We start from the raw sequence: 13,658 nt of genomic DNA on the forward strand, positions 1-13,658 counted from the left end.
TTGATTTTGATTTTCCCAAAATCAGAAATTCAGAAAAAATCAAAGTGTAGACGCCCAAATCAAATCAAATCAAATCAATCGATCGATTTTCAATCGACAAAAAAAAACTTGACAGATTTTTTATTGATGATTATACACCACCACCACCACTGACACACACGTGTGTATATCTGCCTATTTGATCTGTCCTGTGTTTTGCATTGATTTTTGCTTTGAATATTAAAAAAAAAAATCAATGCAAAAAAATTATTGGCAATCGATGATGATCGTTGACATGAGAAAGTTTATAACTTTGATCACGGTGAACAAAAATTCTGTGAATTTTTCAATTTTGTTTTTGGTTTGGTTTCACAGCCTTCTGAAACCTATCGATTGAAAATTTTGATTAAAAAAAGAGTTCTTTTTTTCTGGTTTATGAGAAAATTTCCCACCACCAACATTATTCTAGCTTAAATATGTCAACAACAAATTGAAAAATTTGTATAAAAAAACGAAAAGAAAGACATTGTTTCTACACAGAAAAGATCTAAATATCCAAATGAATATTAATTCACTGGCCTGGAGAGATATGCGAAAATTGATGAAAATGAAATGGACAACAAAAACAAAAAACAACAAAAAACTCATTACAATAACAATGGATTAACGAAGATGATGATGATGAAAAAAAGGTAAATATTGTCAAGAGTCATCATCTCATCCAGAAAGAAACATACAGAAAGATTAAATCAAATTCATTTTTGAAAAGCAAAGCAAAGCAAAAAAATTATTCAAAATGTTTTCATTTTTCCAAAAAAAAACATCTTGACTTATCATATGGAACAACATCTTCAAATGTTTTTCAACGAAAAAAAACGTATTTTTTTCACACGTACTACACACGTTTGATAAGCAACGATGATAGGATGCTTGAAAAAATGTTAAATGTGAAAAGTGATTATAACCATATTGGATCAGAAATTTTTTTTTCTGTGTGTGTTTCCAGCAAGAAGAAAAGGTAAACCGATCCAAATAAAGTCAGTTTTTGTAAATGTCCAATATGTTTATAATTTGTTTCAACAACAACAAAGATTGACTCAATTTATAACATTTTTTTTTGTTATTCCATTCATAAATTGCTCTGAATTTCAATCAATTTTTGTTCATTTTCATTTCATTTAATTTTTCATCACATTTTTGTTTTGTTTTGCGAATGATAAGATATTCATTTATTCAATGTTGAAAAGATTTTTCTTCTTTTCTTTCTTTTTTAGCTTTTCAAGATTGAATTGGCATCCAAAATAATGATAGTACACACAGAAAAATGAAACGTAAAATAGTTCGATTTTTTGCCAAAAAACCATAACATTTTTGGGTTTTAACGTCATCCACAAAATGTTATGGTTTTTTTCCTCAATATTTTATGGAAAACTGAAATCGTGAAATATTAGGATTTTTTTCCAGAATATTTCATGATTTTTGGCCAATCTTATACTCAGCCCAAACATTTCATGGATTTTTTGTTTTGCCCAAACATTTCATGGATTTTTTGTTTTGTCCCAATATTTCATGGATTTTTTGTTTTGCCTCAATATTTCATGAAAAATTTCTGGACTTAGAAAATTTTTTTCATTTTTGGATTAATCAAAATTTCATAATAAAATATGTACAATTTGACACTCGGCCAAACATATCGCGTTTGCAATGAATTTGCGAAGTTGGATCTACAAAAAAATGATTGATTTGAAACCACGTTTCAATGAGAATGGAATTCTATCCTATCCTATCTTCCGGTCAGAATAATCATACAGACAAAATGGATGTTTCCTAAGCAAATTTTTTTCAATAGGGCTAAAGAAGAAGGTATTGGATTGGATCTTCCTCCATTTGTCTACGATGAGTTCCAATCGAATTGACTAATATCTAATCTGGTTAAAAAATGTGAAGGGGTCAAATGCTGCAATTTGATCATGAAGCCAAAACTAGTGGCTGTTGTTAACTGGCTTTGTAAACAACTGTTAACCTAAAATTGCTTTTGAATATCTGATTGGATTCATGATCGATTCATGAAAAGATTTGGTAAATCGATGTTTGTTCGATTGAGCCATAACAATTGAACTTGAAATTTGAAACAATTCGCTAACATTCGAAACATTGTTAATAATTCAATTAAACAATTGAAATAATTCGAATCCAGCATTTTTGTTTTTAAACGAAGTTTTTGTTTTTCGTTTGCCATTTGACTATTTTTCGAATCCGAAAATATTATTTCGTGTAACGGCTCAAAGCATGGAAAAAACAATAGAAAGCGTTGTGGCTGGATAAGGAAATCTCCAACGGTCGAACGAGAAATCGGAAGCGATATGGAACTCAAGCAAGCATCAGTGGTGAACTGAGGGCAACCAAGGAAGATTCATCCATTCATGATAAATTATTAGAAATCACATAGCCATGATTTGAGCGATAATCTGGAAAATAAAGCAAACAAATCGGAGAATTTCAATCTATCCTTGGCCAATAATCTTAATTTTTTATAATTTTATTCACTGATTAACTTGTTTACTTTTTGTTTATGAATTTAAAAAATGATCTTTATGCCACCTTAGTCGGCTAAATTTATCTTTCTTTTCTCTTTTATTTCGCATTTTTTTGTAAATAAAAATATTTTTAACCAGAATATTTCATGATTTTTTGCCCAAAAATATTCAGTCTTTTTCCAGAATATTTCATGGATTTTTCCAAGAAATATTAGGTCTTTTTCCAGAATATTTCATGATTTTTTGGCCACAAATATTTGAGTTTTTTGCCTCAATATTTCATGGATTTTGCCCAGAAATACAAAAAAGAAAAAAACCATAACATTTTGTGGATGACGTTAAAACCCAAAAATGTTATGAATTTTGCCGTATATTTTACGACTTTATTTTTCTGTGTGTAGGAAAAAAACTGTTCCATAATGGAATTTCGCGCATGCGTATTTTTGTTGTTACAATTTTTTTTAAAAAAATGATAATAATCAAAAAATTCATTTCAACAACAACAATTCTTTTTGATTGATTTCATTTCTATTCATTATATTCATTCATTCATTCAATAGATCAATCAATCAATCAATTGAATCTATTGATCAATCGATAGTATCGATCGATTGATTTTTTCGCTTGTTTTATTTGAAAAGAAAAAACTAGTTTTATCTTGAGAGTCTTCAGTTATCATCATTATCATCAGCATTGATTCATTTTAGTTGAAAAATCAAAAACTTACCAAGAACGATTGAATAACGTAGTCGAGCATTGATCCCACTGTCAAGATCAAATGCATGTATCGGTGGATCAACGGCTACTTTTTCACGTATTCGTAATCCCTGTTTAGTGAAAGAGAAATCAATAGAGAGAAAAGTGTTAGTTAGTCCAGTTTGAAGAGAAACATTTTTTTTTTCAATTTTCATTAACGTTTTTTTTTTTTGTTTTCAGGGGAAAAAATTGATCCAAATTTGAAACTTTTTTATCTTGAATTTGAAGGGAGAGAAGGGGATGTGAAAATTTATTAATTTAATCAGGTGGGACCTACACTTGGATGAATATAGTCATCCCACTTAAACTTGAAATTTTTTAAAAAGAAAAATTAAATCAAAAATCAAAAAAACGAAAAAAATTCAATCAACGCCAACAAACAAATACAGAAATGAAAAACATATGGATGTTTTTCAAATACCTGTTGTTGATGATGTTAAACTTGATATTTTTTTTTTTGCTTAATCTTTTTCGTTTTTCAGATTGCAAAATCTAATTAATTACAGGTAAAAATCAAAGAGACAGAAAGTGTCTGTTTTCAGTAAATTTTCGTGTTTATTTTCAGGATGACCTTTTAGTGATGGCCAAAAGCTAAAAAAGAAAAAAAATTGATGCAGCAGCAAGGTAAAAAAATACATTTTTAGATTCAAAGTATGTGCCTTATTGTGGATCGTTCATTATCATCATGATGATCATGTTTTAGCATCAATGGATGATCATCTCAGCTGGTCAGAGAAATTGATATTGAAACAGAGATAGAGAGAGAGAGAGAGAGAGAGAGAGAGAGAGAGAGAGAGAGAGAGAGAGAGAGAGAAAACAAATGTTAATCAAGTTTCATATTTGATGATCATCATGATGATGATGTGGATGATCCAAAATGATCATCATTATTACAAGGATGCTACAAATTTGGCCAGAAAAAAAAATGATAATAATGATGATGATTTTGAAACAATACATTAGCCACACATAGACAAACAAGGCAAAACAACAAACACACGCATATCATCATTGTTTTGGTCAAGCAGAAAATATGGATGATGATGATGAAATGAAAATGAAATTCAATCAATGATTATCATTACCATTACCATTATCATTGAATTTTTTTTGGATACATTTCTACACATTTAATTTCATTCATAATGATAATTATGTCCAAAAATTGGTAATTGAAAAAAGCATTTTGTGTGTGTGTGTGTGTGTTACATATTTTGATTTTCAATTATCATAATTTTCGTTCGTTCATTTCTATGTTTGACTGACATAGTGGTCAATGTCTAATTAGAATAAATTGAAATTAGGAACAAAAAAAAAAATCATAAATCACAAATCAAAAATCGCAAAAATCAAATCGAAAATCAACATTCAAATGAAAAAAGTTTTGTTTTTCATTAATGTTTCATTTCATTTCATTTCGTTCATGTCCAAATGTAAATTTTTTCTTGTTTTTTTTCGGCTCAAATAATGTGTTGAATATTTACGGATGGATGTCTCATTTCATAAGTCAAAATGTGAAAATAGAGAAAGTGAAAAAAGACACTCGCACACACGCAAACAAAAATCGAAATTATCGATTTGAAATTATCATCCAACAAACAAAAAAACGAAATAAAAACATCTGATCATTTTGGAAACATGGCGACGAAATTATCATTTTCATGTCAATCGTTTGTTAGTTAATTCAATTCACATTTGATTTGATCAAATGTGATATGGGCGCGTGCTATTTGAATTCGCAGAACGAAATAATCGTTTGACCATGCTGTTGTGTTGATGATCAGAAAGAAAATTGACCAAAATGATAAAAACAAACAAAATAAAATTGGCATCATCATCGGTAATTAAACTGTCAAAAAAGAAAAAAAATCGATCAGATTCCCAAAAAAAAATCAGATTGTTTTTTTGGCTGTAGAAAAGCTACTGCTGCTGTCAATACTGATGATGATCGATCAATCAAATCAAAATCTAATTTTGATTGAATTTTCCCTCTCTCTCTCTCCCTCAATCTCCAAATAGGAAATTGTTCATTTCCTAGATAATTTTCTTGTTGGTCGATCCAACTTGAGTTGAAATAGATTTTTTCAGTATTCGGTTTGTTTGTTTATTGGCAAAGATAATGTCGATTTTGAAGAGAAAAAAAACAATGGAAAAATTTAATTAAAAAAATTTTTGATCAATTTTTTTCGAAAACAAAATGTTTTTCTTAATTTTGAAACGAAAAACATTGAAAAAGATCTGTGATCTGTGATCTATGATCAATGATTCTGAAGAGAAACATGATCTTTAATCATGAAAAATCCAAAAACCGAATCATCATTACTATATTTAACCTTCAAATTACATAAGAAAAAACATCATGATGATCATTATGGTTTTTTTCATGTCTATCGACTATTTCAACATCAGTGTAACAAAAAAAGAACATTACTGCTGTTTGGCTATCTAATTATCCTAATGATAATGATGATGATAATTTCAAACACGATTTATAAATTATTATTTTTGGAAACGATAATAATTGGGTTTTTTTGTGATTTGAAAAAAACGTTATCTATGAATGGATCATCATCACAATAATAATAATGAAAATTGCCAAGAGAAACTTACCGTTAATTTAGTTGTTTCGGAAACACTTGCACGATAAATATCTTTTGTAAATATTGGATTTTGATCATCAGCATCTTTAACCCTTATGGTCATTGTTGTTACTGAACTAAGACTTTCAGGTGTTCCATGATCCTGGTGTTAAGAATTTCAAGATAAAAAAAAATGAGAAATTTTCCAGGAAAATTTTCCAGAATCCAATTACTACATACCGATGCCTGAATCTGTATCTTGAATTCCCGAATACCATTATCATAATCCAATGCTTTATTAATGACCAATGTTCCTTCAATTGGATCGGATAATATAAAGGAATTATTTTCATTGCCACCCTGTTTTGAAAATTCAAAAAAATTCAAAAAATCAAGAATCAAGAAACCAACAAAAACAGAATAATAATGATACTTACAACAATCGAATATGTTATATCTGAATTGGCTGTATTTGGTTTATCACGATCAATAGCATGTATACCACGAAAAACAGTTAGGCCAACAGGTGTCAACTATGTGTAATGGAAAAAGGTCAAAAAAATTAATAAACATTCAAACAAACAAAAAAACACACAGGTACACAGGTAAATATTTATTGAATCCTGAAAAAATGTAGTCATCGATAATTGATTGATTTCATCGACAAAGGTCATCACCATAAAATCAAATAATGATGATTTTTGATTCGTTTTGGATCAAACATTCAAAGTCAACATTCAACAACAATGTTTTTTTTTCTTTGGCTATTTTGACAGATTTCATCATCAACATTGAAAAAACAGATTTTCAAATGATAATGATGTATTTGGATAAAAATAGCCACCAACTAGAAAACCAGATAAAACAAACAAACAGAAATCCTTTCATTGAATCAGAAAATCCGAACATTTTTGATGATGTGAATGTTTCTTGCAATCATCAATGTTCTTTCTGTTTATTGATTTGATTGATTTCCAATAAATCGATTTCAAATGCAAAGTATCAATTTTAACCAAATCAAATATCTATCTAGTAAGCCCACTAACAAGCGAACAAGGCCACACAACTATTTCGACAAACAAACAAACATTCATTTTGATCAAATCTTGATCATATCTGTTAAAATAGTGTAGCCCTTTTACAAAACATAAGATTATTTTTATAAAAAAAGACTATTTTAACCGGCTAAGTAAAAGATGTCAAAAAAAAAAAACAGGCCAGCAAGATTAAGGAGAAAAAACCACAAATAAATTTTATTTTCATTTTTTTTCTTTGGTGCGAAAAAATCAATGAAAAATTCATATCACGATGACCACACCATCACCTTTTTCATCCAACCAACCGATTTGGTCATCGAATCATTGAATCAAACCAAAAATTTTCATTGATAAAACGAAATTATTGGTTTGGTGGTGTGGTTTTCACCCCAAAAATATCATCATCATCATCATCGACACTGAATCGTGATGATGATGACTTTTTTCATCTAAAAAATTTTCAATTGATTCACCACCACCACCACCAACGAATGAATTAAATTAACCCGTCATTAAAAAAACATGGCATGGCAAACCAATAAATACCCAATATATACTAATTTTCAATTATAAACCGATAAAAACTATCCATCAAGAAAAAGAAAAAGATAAAAAAATCAATTTCATTCATGATTTCATTTCACAATTCGAATTAATTTTATAATCTAATAACAAAATAGATAGACAGGTAGACTACCTAAAATAATAATAACTAATAGGTAATCCATACCTATTTTAACATCAGTGTGTGTGTGTGTCATTGGGTCAATCAATCAATCAATCAATTCGAATGTTTAGAGGTTAAAGATTTTATTCCCGAATCGTGTGTTGTACAATATCCGAATATATTTTTTCTCTGTCCGAAAAGTTGATTCATTCAGTTTTATTGTTTGCCTACAATCAAGTGAATATACATTGTGGTAATAATAATCACGATCATTTAACACTATTACATCATTATCAAAGAAATGAGGAATGTAAAAATGATAAAGAAAATCTTGATCACGAATCAAATCAAATCGACAAAGAAAAACGTTAATTTTTATCTTTTTTTTCTTTCGCTGAATGAATGAATCTTTGTGTGTTGGTGGTGATGGAAAAATATTATTTAACAAACACTAAAACTAAACAAAAATTGACCGAAACACACGAATAAAAATGATTTTTGTTGTTGTTTTGTTTTTCACGCAAAGTTTTCTTCGGTTTTTTTTCCTTCTAAATAAAATGAAATGAATGAAAATTGTTTGTTTGTTTGTTTCGGCATTCCATTCAATTTCATTCATGAAAAAAATGAAATGAAAAATATGAATCATTGATCAGAACACAAAGATCAATTCCAATGGAGAAATTCCAGAAAAAAATTGCTTGTGGCTGTTCCAGGAACATTGTTCCAGAAACAACGAAAACATAAAAAACAGGAAAATAAACAAACAAACAAGATACATACCTCATCAACATCCAATGAATAGGGAACATTTTGAAATTCAGGCGTATGATCATTAACATCCTGTACATAAACTGGGTGTGTGTTTAGTAATGTGTCACGTCATTTATGAAACAATTTGATAAATATTTCGGGAGAGAAAAATGAAAAAAGATAATGAAAATTAATATGATAAATTATCAGGAAAAGGGGAGGAAAACCAATTAACATTTGATGAAAAATGAAAAATGAAAATTGGCATCCAGCAGCCGCATCAACAACAACAACAACAATCATTCAATATGGAAAAACATCCGCTGTCTGTGTGTTCCGGTATATTCCTGCTGTGTTGATGTTGTTGAGGTCAGGTCATTGATGCTGTCAATTATCATCATCATCATTATCTTCGTTGTTGTCAATTCTCAGCATCAATTTTGGTCGAAAATCAATTCATTTTCATTTTCAATCATTTTAACACTTACCGGTTACAGGTAAAAATGCTTCTTCCTATATATTGATCATCATTTGGGACGAGAGGGAAAGGTGGGAATAGAAAGAAACAAAAAAAAATTGTTAAAATTTTTTTCCAAAAGAAAAACTACTGAATTTCCTGGCTATTTGATGATAATAAGGTGAAATGATGATTGGCCAGTAAAAAAGACAATGAAAGAAATGAAAAGTAGCTCACAAAAAACAAAAACTAGCTAAGTAAGTGAGAAAAAAAAAACAGGGTGTTTGTCGAACAGATCTAATCACTACTTTACTTTACTGCAATTCAACTATTTTTACCTGGGCAAACCAATGATGAATTGATGATGAGATTTTTTTTTTAAATTTTCCATTGAACTAAATCAATCAATTTTGTTTTTTTTTATTTCAAATTCAATTATCATCATTTAAATTATCATCATCAAATAAAATGGTTAGGTTATTGAATTGATGATTGAATTATGGGGGATCGTAAATCAGAAGAACAAAAATATTTCTTAAATGGCGTTTTCTTTTCTAAATTTTCATGCACTGTTTTAATTGATTTTTGTTTTTGGCAAATTTTATTTGATCAAACAATCATCATCATCATCAATTTGTTTTGCATCCCTCGTTTAACTGCAATTCAATTCAAAAAGTTGACCCTAATATTTTTTTTAAATAAAACTTTTTAAAAAAAAAGAAGTGAAATGTCCATCATTTTTTTTGGTAAAAGGTTGACTGATGAAATATTGATTTTTGATCTAAATATATGTGTTTTCGTTCTGTTGATATAGTAACTAACCATAAAAAACTTTTTTTGTTGATGAAATTCAACAAAAATCAAAAAAAAAATTCTGGCACGTTCTTGTCTTGTCTTGACGTTTTTCAATTATCATCATCAATTTGAAAATGAATGAAATGTTTGCCCAGGTAAAAAAAAAAGAAATTAAAAACACAATTTGGGATAAATATTTGCTGCCAAAGTGTTAATATGAATGGCATGCAAAATTAAAGAAAACATTTTTATGGAAAAAAAGTGTGAAAAATTTTAAAGAAAAAAATAAACAGCAAAAAAATATTGTACATACCGTTCCACTGGCACCTTTACAGGTAAGTTTAAATTTTAATACACTTTGTGGATCTTTCTGTAAAATTTTTGTTTTTGTTGTTGGTTTTTTCGGTTCATTTTGATGGTGATATGGATGATAAGATGAGAAAAAAATTTTTGATGATAAAAATAAACAAAAAAAGAATCAATAACAGGTTCATTTGATTCGATTCGGGTGAATCGAATCAATCAATCAATCAAAATGGGAAAATCAATATTGATTTTGATTTGATTGATTTGATTGAAAATCAATATTGAAAATAAGAAACTTACCCGATCAACAAGTTCTTCCAATGAATGTGCTAATTTTATGGCAACATTTTTATCATCTAAAATTTCATATTTAAAATAATTTATATCGCTTAAACTATTATCCACTGCTTCTAAACGAAATTCATTTCGCGGGTAAACTTCAACTTTGAATACTTCGTTTCCTGTATTTTGTTTTTGAGAAAAAAAAAGAAAAATAACCGAAAATAAGATTATTATTATTATTAGTAAAATTGGTTTACAAAACGCAAGCTAATAACCGACGATAATAACCGAAGACGACGATAATAATAATACCCGGTCAGTATTTTTTTGGACATAATAACCCGGCGGTATTATTATCATTGTTATCGGTCATTATTATTATTGGACATAATGACTGCAGTATTATCGGACAAAAAACATTTCCGATCCGGTAATTGTTTGAACTTTTGGAACCGACTATTTTGACTGTTGTTGTGCTTCGAAATCTAATCAAAAACAAAATACCCGAACAAAAGCCACCCACACTATCACTTTTCAAATTTTTCTTTGGGAAAAACATTTTCAATTTAAAATCATCCGACCATATTATGTTTTCAAAAACCGGACAAACAAACAAAAAACAAATTGGAAAAACCATTTTGGAAAATAATTCAATTTTCGGAAACTTTTCTTTTTCTTCGCACCCAACGAAATTTCAAATTTTCTTTTCGAAAAAATCAATAAAATAATTTTCATTTTCAATTCAACGAAACAAAATCGGATTGAAAATTGAAAATTTCTTCAACAACAACAACCGAATTAGTGAAATTTTTTTATTTATCGAAAATCTACCTGGAAAAAAATGCCTAAAAATAAGCATTCAATCATCATCCAATCATCGACGAATATCCACCACCGCCATCAACAACAACCGAAAATTCAATATCTTTGAAAACAAAAATAGAAACATTCCATTCGACATTCCACTCAACCTGTGTGTGTATCGACTAAAAATAAGATTAGTGTGTGATATATGAAATCAACATGTACTGCGACCAAAATTTAATAATGATGATGATCAAATCAAAAGTCAAAAATCAAAAGTACACTTTATTGGAAAAAGTGTTTATTATTTGAGTGAATCTCTCTTTCTTTTGGTGATTTTTTTCTAGCAGATTCAAAAAAGATTGAATCAACGAAAGCAACAACAACAAGTTACTAGCTATCACCTGGAAAATTGATTGATTGATTAAATCTTTGATTTGATAAAAAATAAAAAAAGTTCAGTCAGGTGTAACACTGTGCAAGTGTGAGATTTTTTTTTGAAAAAAAATGTGAGAAAGTTTTCGGGTAAGACACGCACAGAGAAAGAGATTATTGATCAAATTTTCTCGGAAAAATTCTCTCTTTCCCCATTTTAAAATCCAAATAAACATGTGTTTTTTTCATTAATTTTTACTTTTTTTCAAATCAAATGAAAAAAAATTGTCACAAAAAAAACCGACCGACAATGGAACAAAAAAAGTTTTTCGGCAATTTCAATATTTAGGTCAAAATTCCCGGGTGTAAAGCACCAAAAACAACAGACAACAGAGACATGCCGGGTATTGTTTCGAAATGTATAATTAATGTTTACAGAAAATTTCTTTGAAAAAAACTTTTCAAAAACAAAACAAAACAAAAAAAATGAAAAAAATGTTGATAAATCAATGGAAAACAAACAAACAAACGAAAAACATTGTCAACCTGTACTATTTATTTATTTAATTGTAATCATCATCATCATTATGATTACCTGGATCTAATTATGAAAACGATCATCATCATTATTATCATCATCAAACAATGTTGTCATTGATTATCCATGTTGTTGTTGTTGTTGTTGTTTGATATAATTATGGAAAAGCGAAAAAACCTGAAGAAAACCTGATTAATCCATTCCGAAAATAGATATCATTTTTTTTTTTTTATTGCGGAATGGATCGAAATAGTGACGAAAATGATGAAAAATATTGTCAAATTTTTTTGCTTTGTTTTTTAAATTGAATTTTGAAACAACGAAAAAAACCGAACCGAAATGACAAGCGAATGAAAGGGAAAATATTGTTTTAATTCGATTGACATGAAGTTACAGTGTTTTTTTTTTTGTCTGTCAATTTTTGGTTACAAGCGAAAAAAATCAATATGGAAAGTGTGTTGTCACACACAGACTATTTCCACCTGTTCTGATGATGATTAGGAAAATATAAATCCTTACGAAAAAAATTCACAGCCATAAAATTCTCGAAAAGCGAAAAAAATTTTTAATGTTTTTTTTTTTGAAAAACTTTAATCAAACAGGCAGAAATCCTCAACGTAAGTATATCACACACACACCTGCAAACAAACATCTTTTTTTAAGCCAAAAATCAAATCAAAATGACCATGGATTAGCTCAAGATGATCATCATCATTGGATTCAATGTTTCAAAACAAACAAACAAACAAAAATCCAAATATCATGATAAACATCTGAAACAGGATCGTTAAGACAAATCGATCGGATTTACCTTACGAAGGAATTTTTCCGAGAAACTTTACAGAAAATTACTTCAGAAAAAATTTGATACTATTCATAGATTGGATGGATGGTTAATTTCGGATTTAAACAAAACAAAATGAAAAATTTAAATCCAATTTTTTTTGTCCTAAAACAAACTAACAACTTGATAATGATGGTGATGATCTAAATATTTTTCTCTATTTCATTTTGATTCCCTCATTATATTTGTGTGTTTGATTCGTAAAAAATGGGCATCATCAAACATCGGTGTACACATTACCCAATCGTAGACACATTTTTTTGAGAAAATTGACCATCATTAACACCGCCGTCGTAACCACCATCATTCATTCCATTTCCATTTAGTTTCGATGTCAAAATGACAAAAATAAAAAAAGCAAGAAAGAAATTCGATCATCTTGTCCAATTTTAACGATTTTCTTGTTTGACAGCCGTTAATATATGCATTATTCTAAATGATGTTTTAAAAAAGGCTAATGTTTGTGGCGATTTTGAATTAAAGTTTTGAAATTTTTGAAATTTTCAAAAAAAAAAGTTTTTTTCTGAATTCTCTCAAATTGAGACATTTGACACCTCGGTCTCACTCCGATTCAACCGTGTTCACGCCAAAAAAATGAAAAAAAAAGAAACTTACCAACAGGAAGATTTTCAGCAACACGTTCAAAACGACGATTTTCACCAAGTGGATAAAAACGGCATGCTAAAATGATGAAACGAAAAACGAAAAACAATGAAATTTAATTAGAAAAAATTAATTAGTAAAAATCAATTTCGAAATCAAATTAATTTTTGTAAAATTCAAAAATTTTACAAAATAAAAAAAACGCTTGAATCATTTTGGATTTCAAAAGTTTTGTATTTGAAAATCAACAATGACATTGAAAAAAAGACAAACAAACAACGAAAAACATGGGCACGAATTGAATTCAAATTGATTTATTTCAAAGGGAATAAATCAATTTGAAAAACAG

General features: G+C 28.6%; 1 protein-coding gene across 1 annotated transcript in view; it reads right to left on the reverse strand.

Moving 5' to 3' along the window:
• The window catches only part of LOC113797098 (protocadherin Fat 4-like), a 31,410-nt gene that overhangs the window by 12,242 nt on the left and 5,510 nt on the right, over positions 1-13,658 (reverse strand). Inside the window, exons 2-10 of the mRNA XM_075822697.1 lie at positions 13,322-13,387; positions 10,164-10,324; positions 9,871-9,927; positions 8,794-8,818; positions 8,336-8,406; positions 6,289-6,384; positions 6,092-6,211; positions 5,883-6,014; positions 3,244-3,343 (exon numbers count right to left, since the gene is read on the reverse strand). Of these exons, the coding sequence (XP_075678812.1) occupies positions 3,244-3,343; positions 5,883-6,014; positions 6,092-6,211; positions 6,289-6,384; positions 8,336-8,406; positions 8,794-8,818; positions 9,871-9,927; positions 10,164-10,324; positions 13,322-13,387 (828 nt within the window). The remainder of the gene's footprint in view (positions 1-3,243; positions 3,344-5,882; positions 6,015-6,091; positions 6,212-6,288; positions 6,385-8,335; positions 8,407-8,793; positions 8,819-9,870; positions 9,928-10,163; positions 10,325-13,321; positions 13,388-13,658) is intronic.

This window comes from Dermatophagoides pteronyssinus, unplaced genomic scaffold (assembly GCF_027571235.1).
Source record: "Dermatophagoides pteronyssinus isolate colony J.1.1.1.1 unplaced genomic scaffold, Derpt_VIB-CSIC_2022.12 sq0019, whole genome shotgun sequence".
In the NCBI taxonomy this organism is placed as follows: domain Eukaryota; kingdom Metazoa; phylum Arthropoda; class Arachnida; order Sarcoptiformes; family Pyroglyphidae; genus Dermatophagoides; species Dermatophagoides pteronyssinus.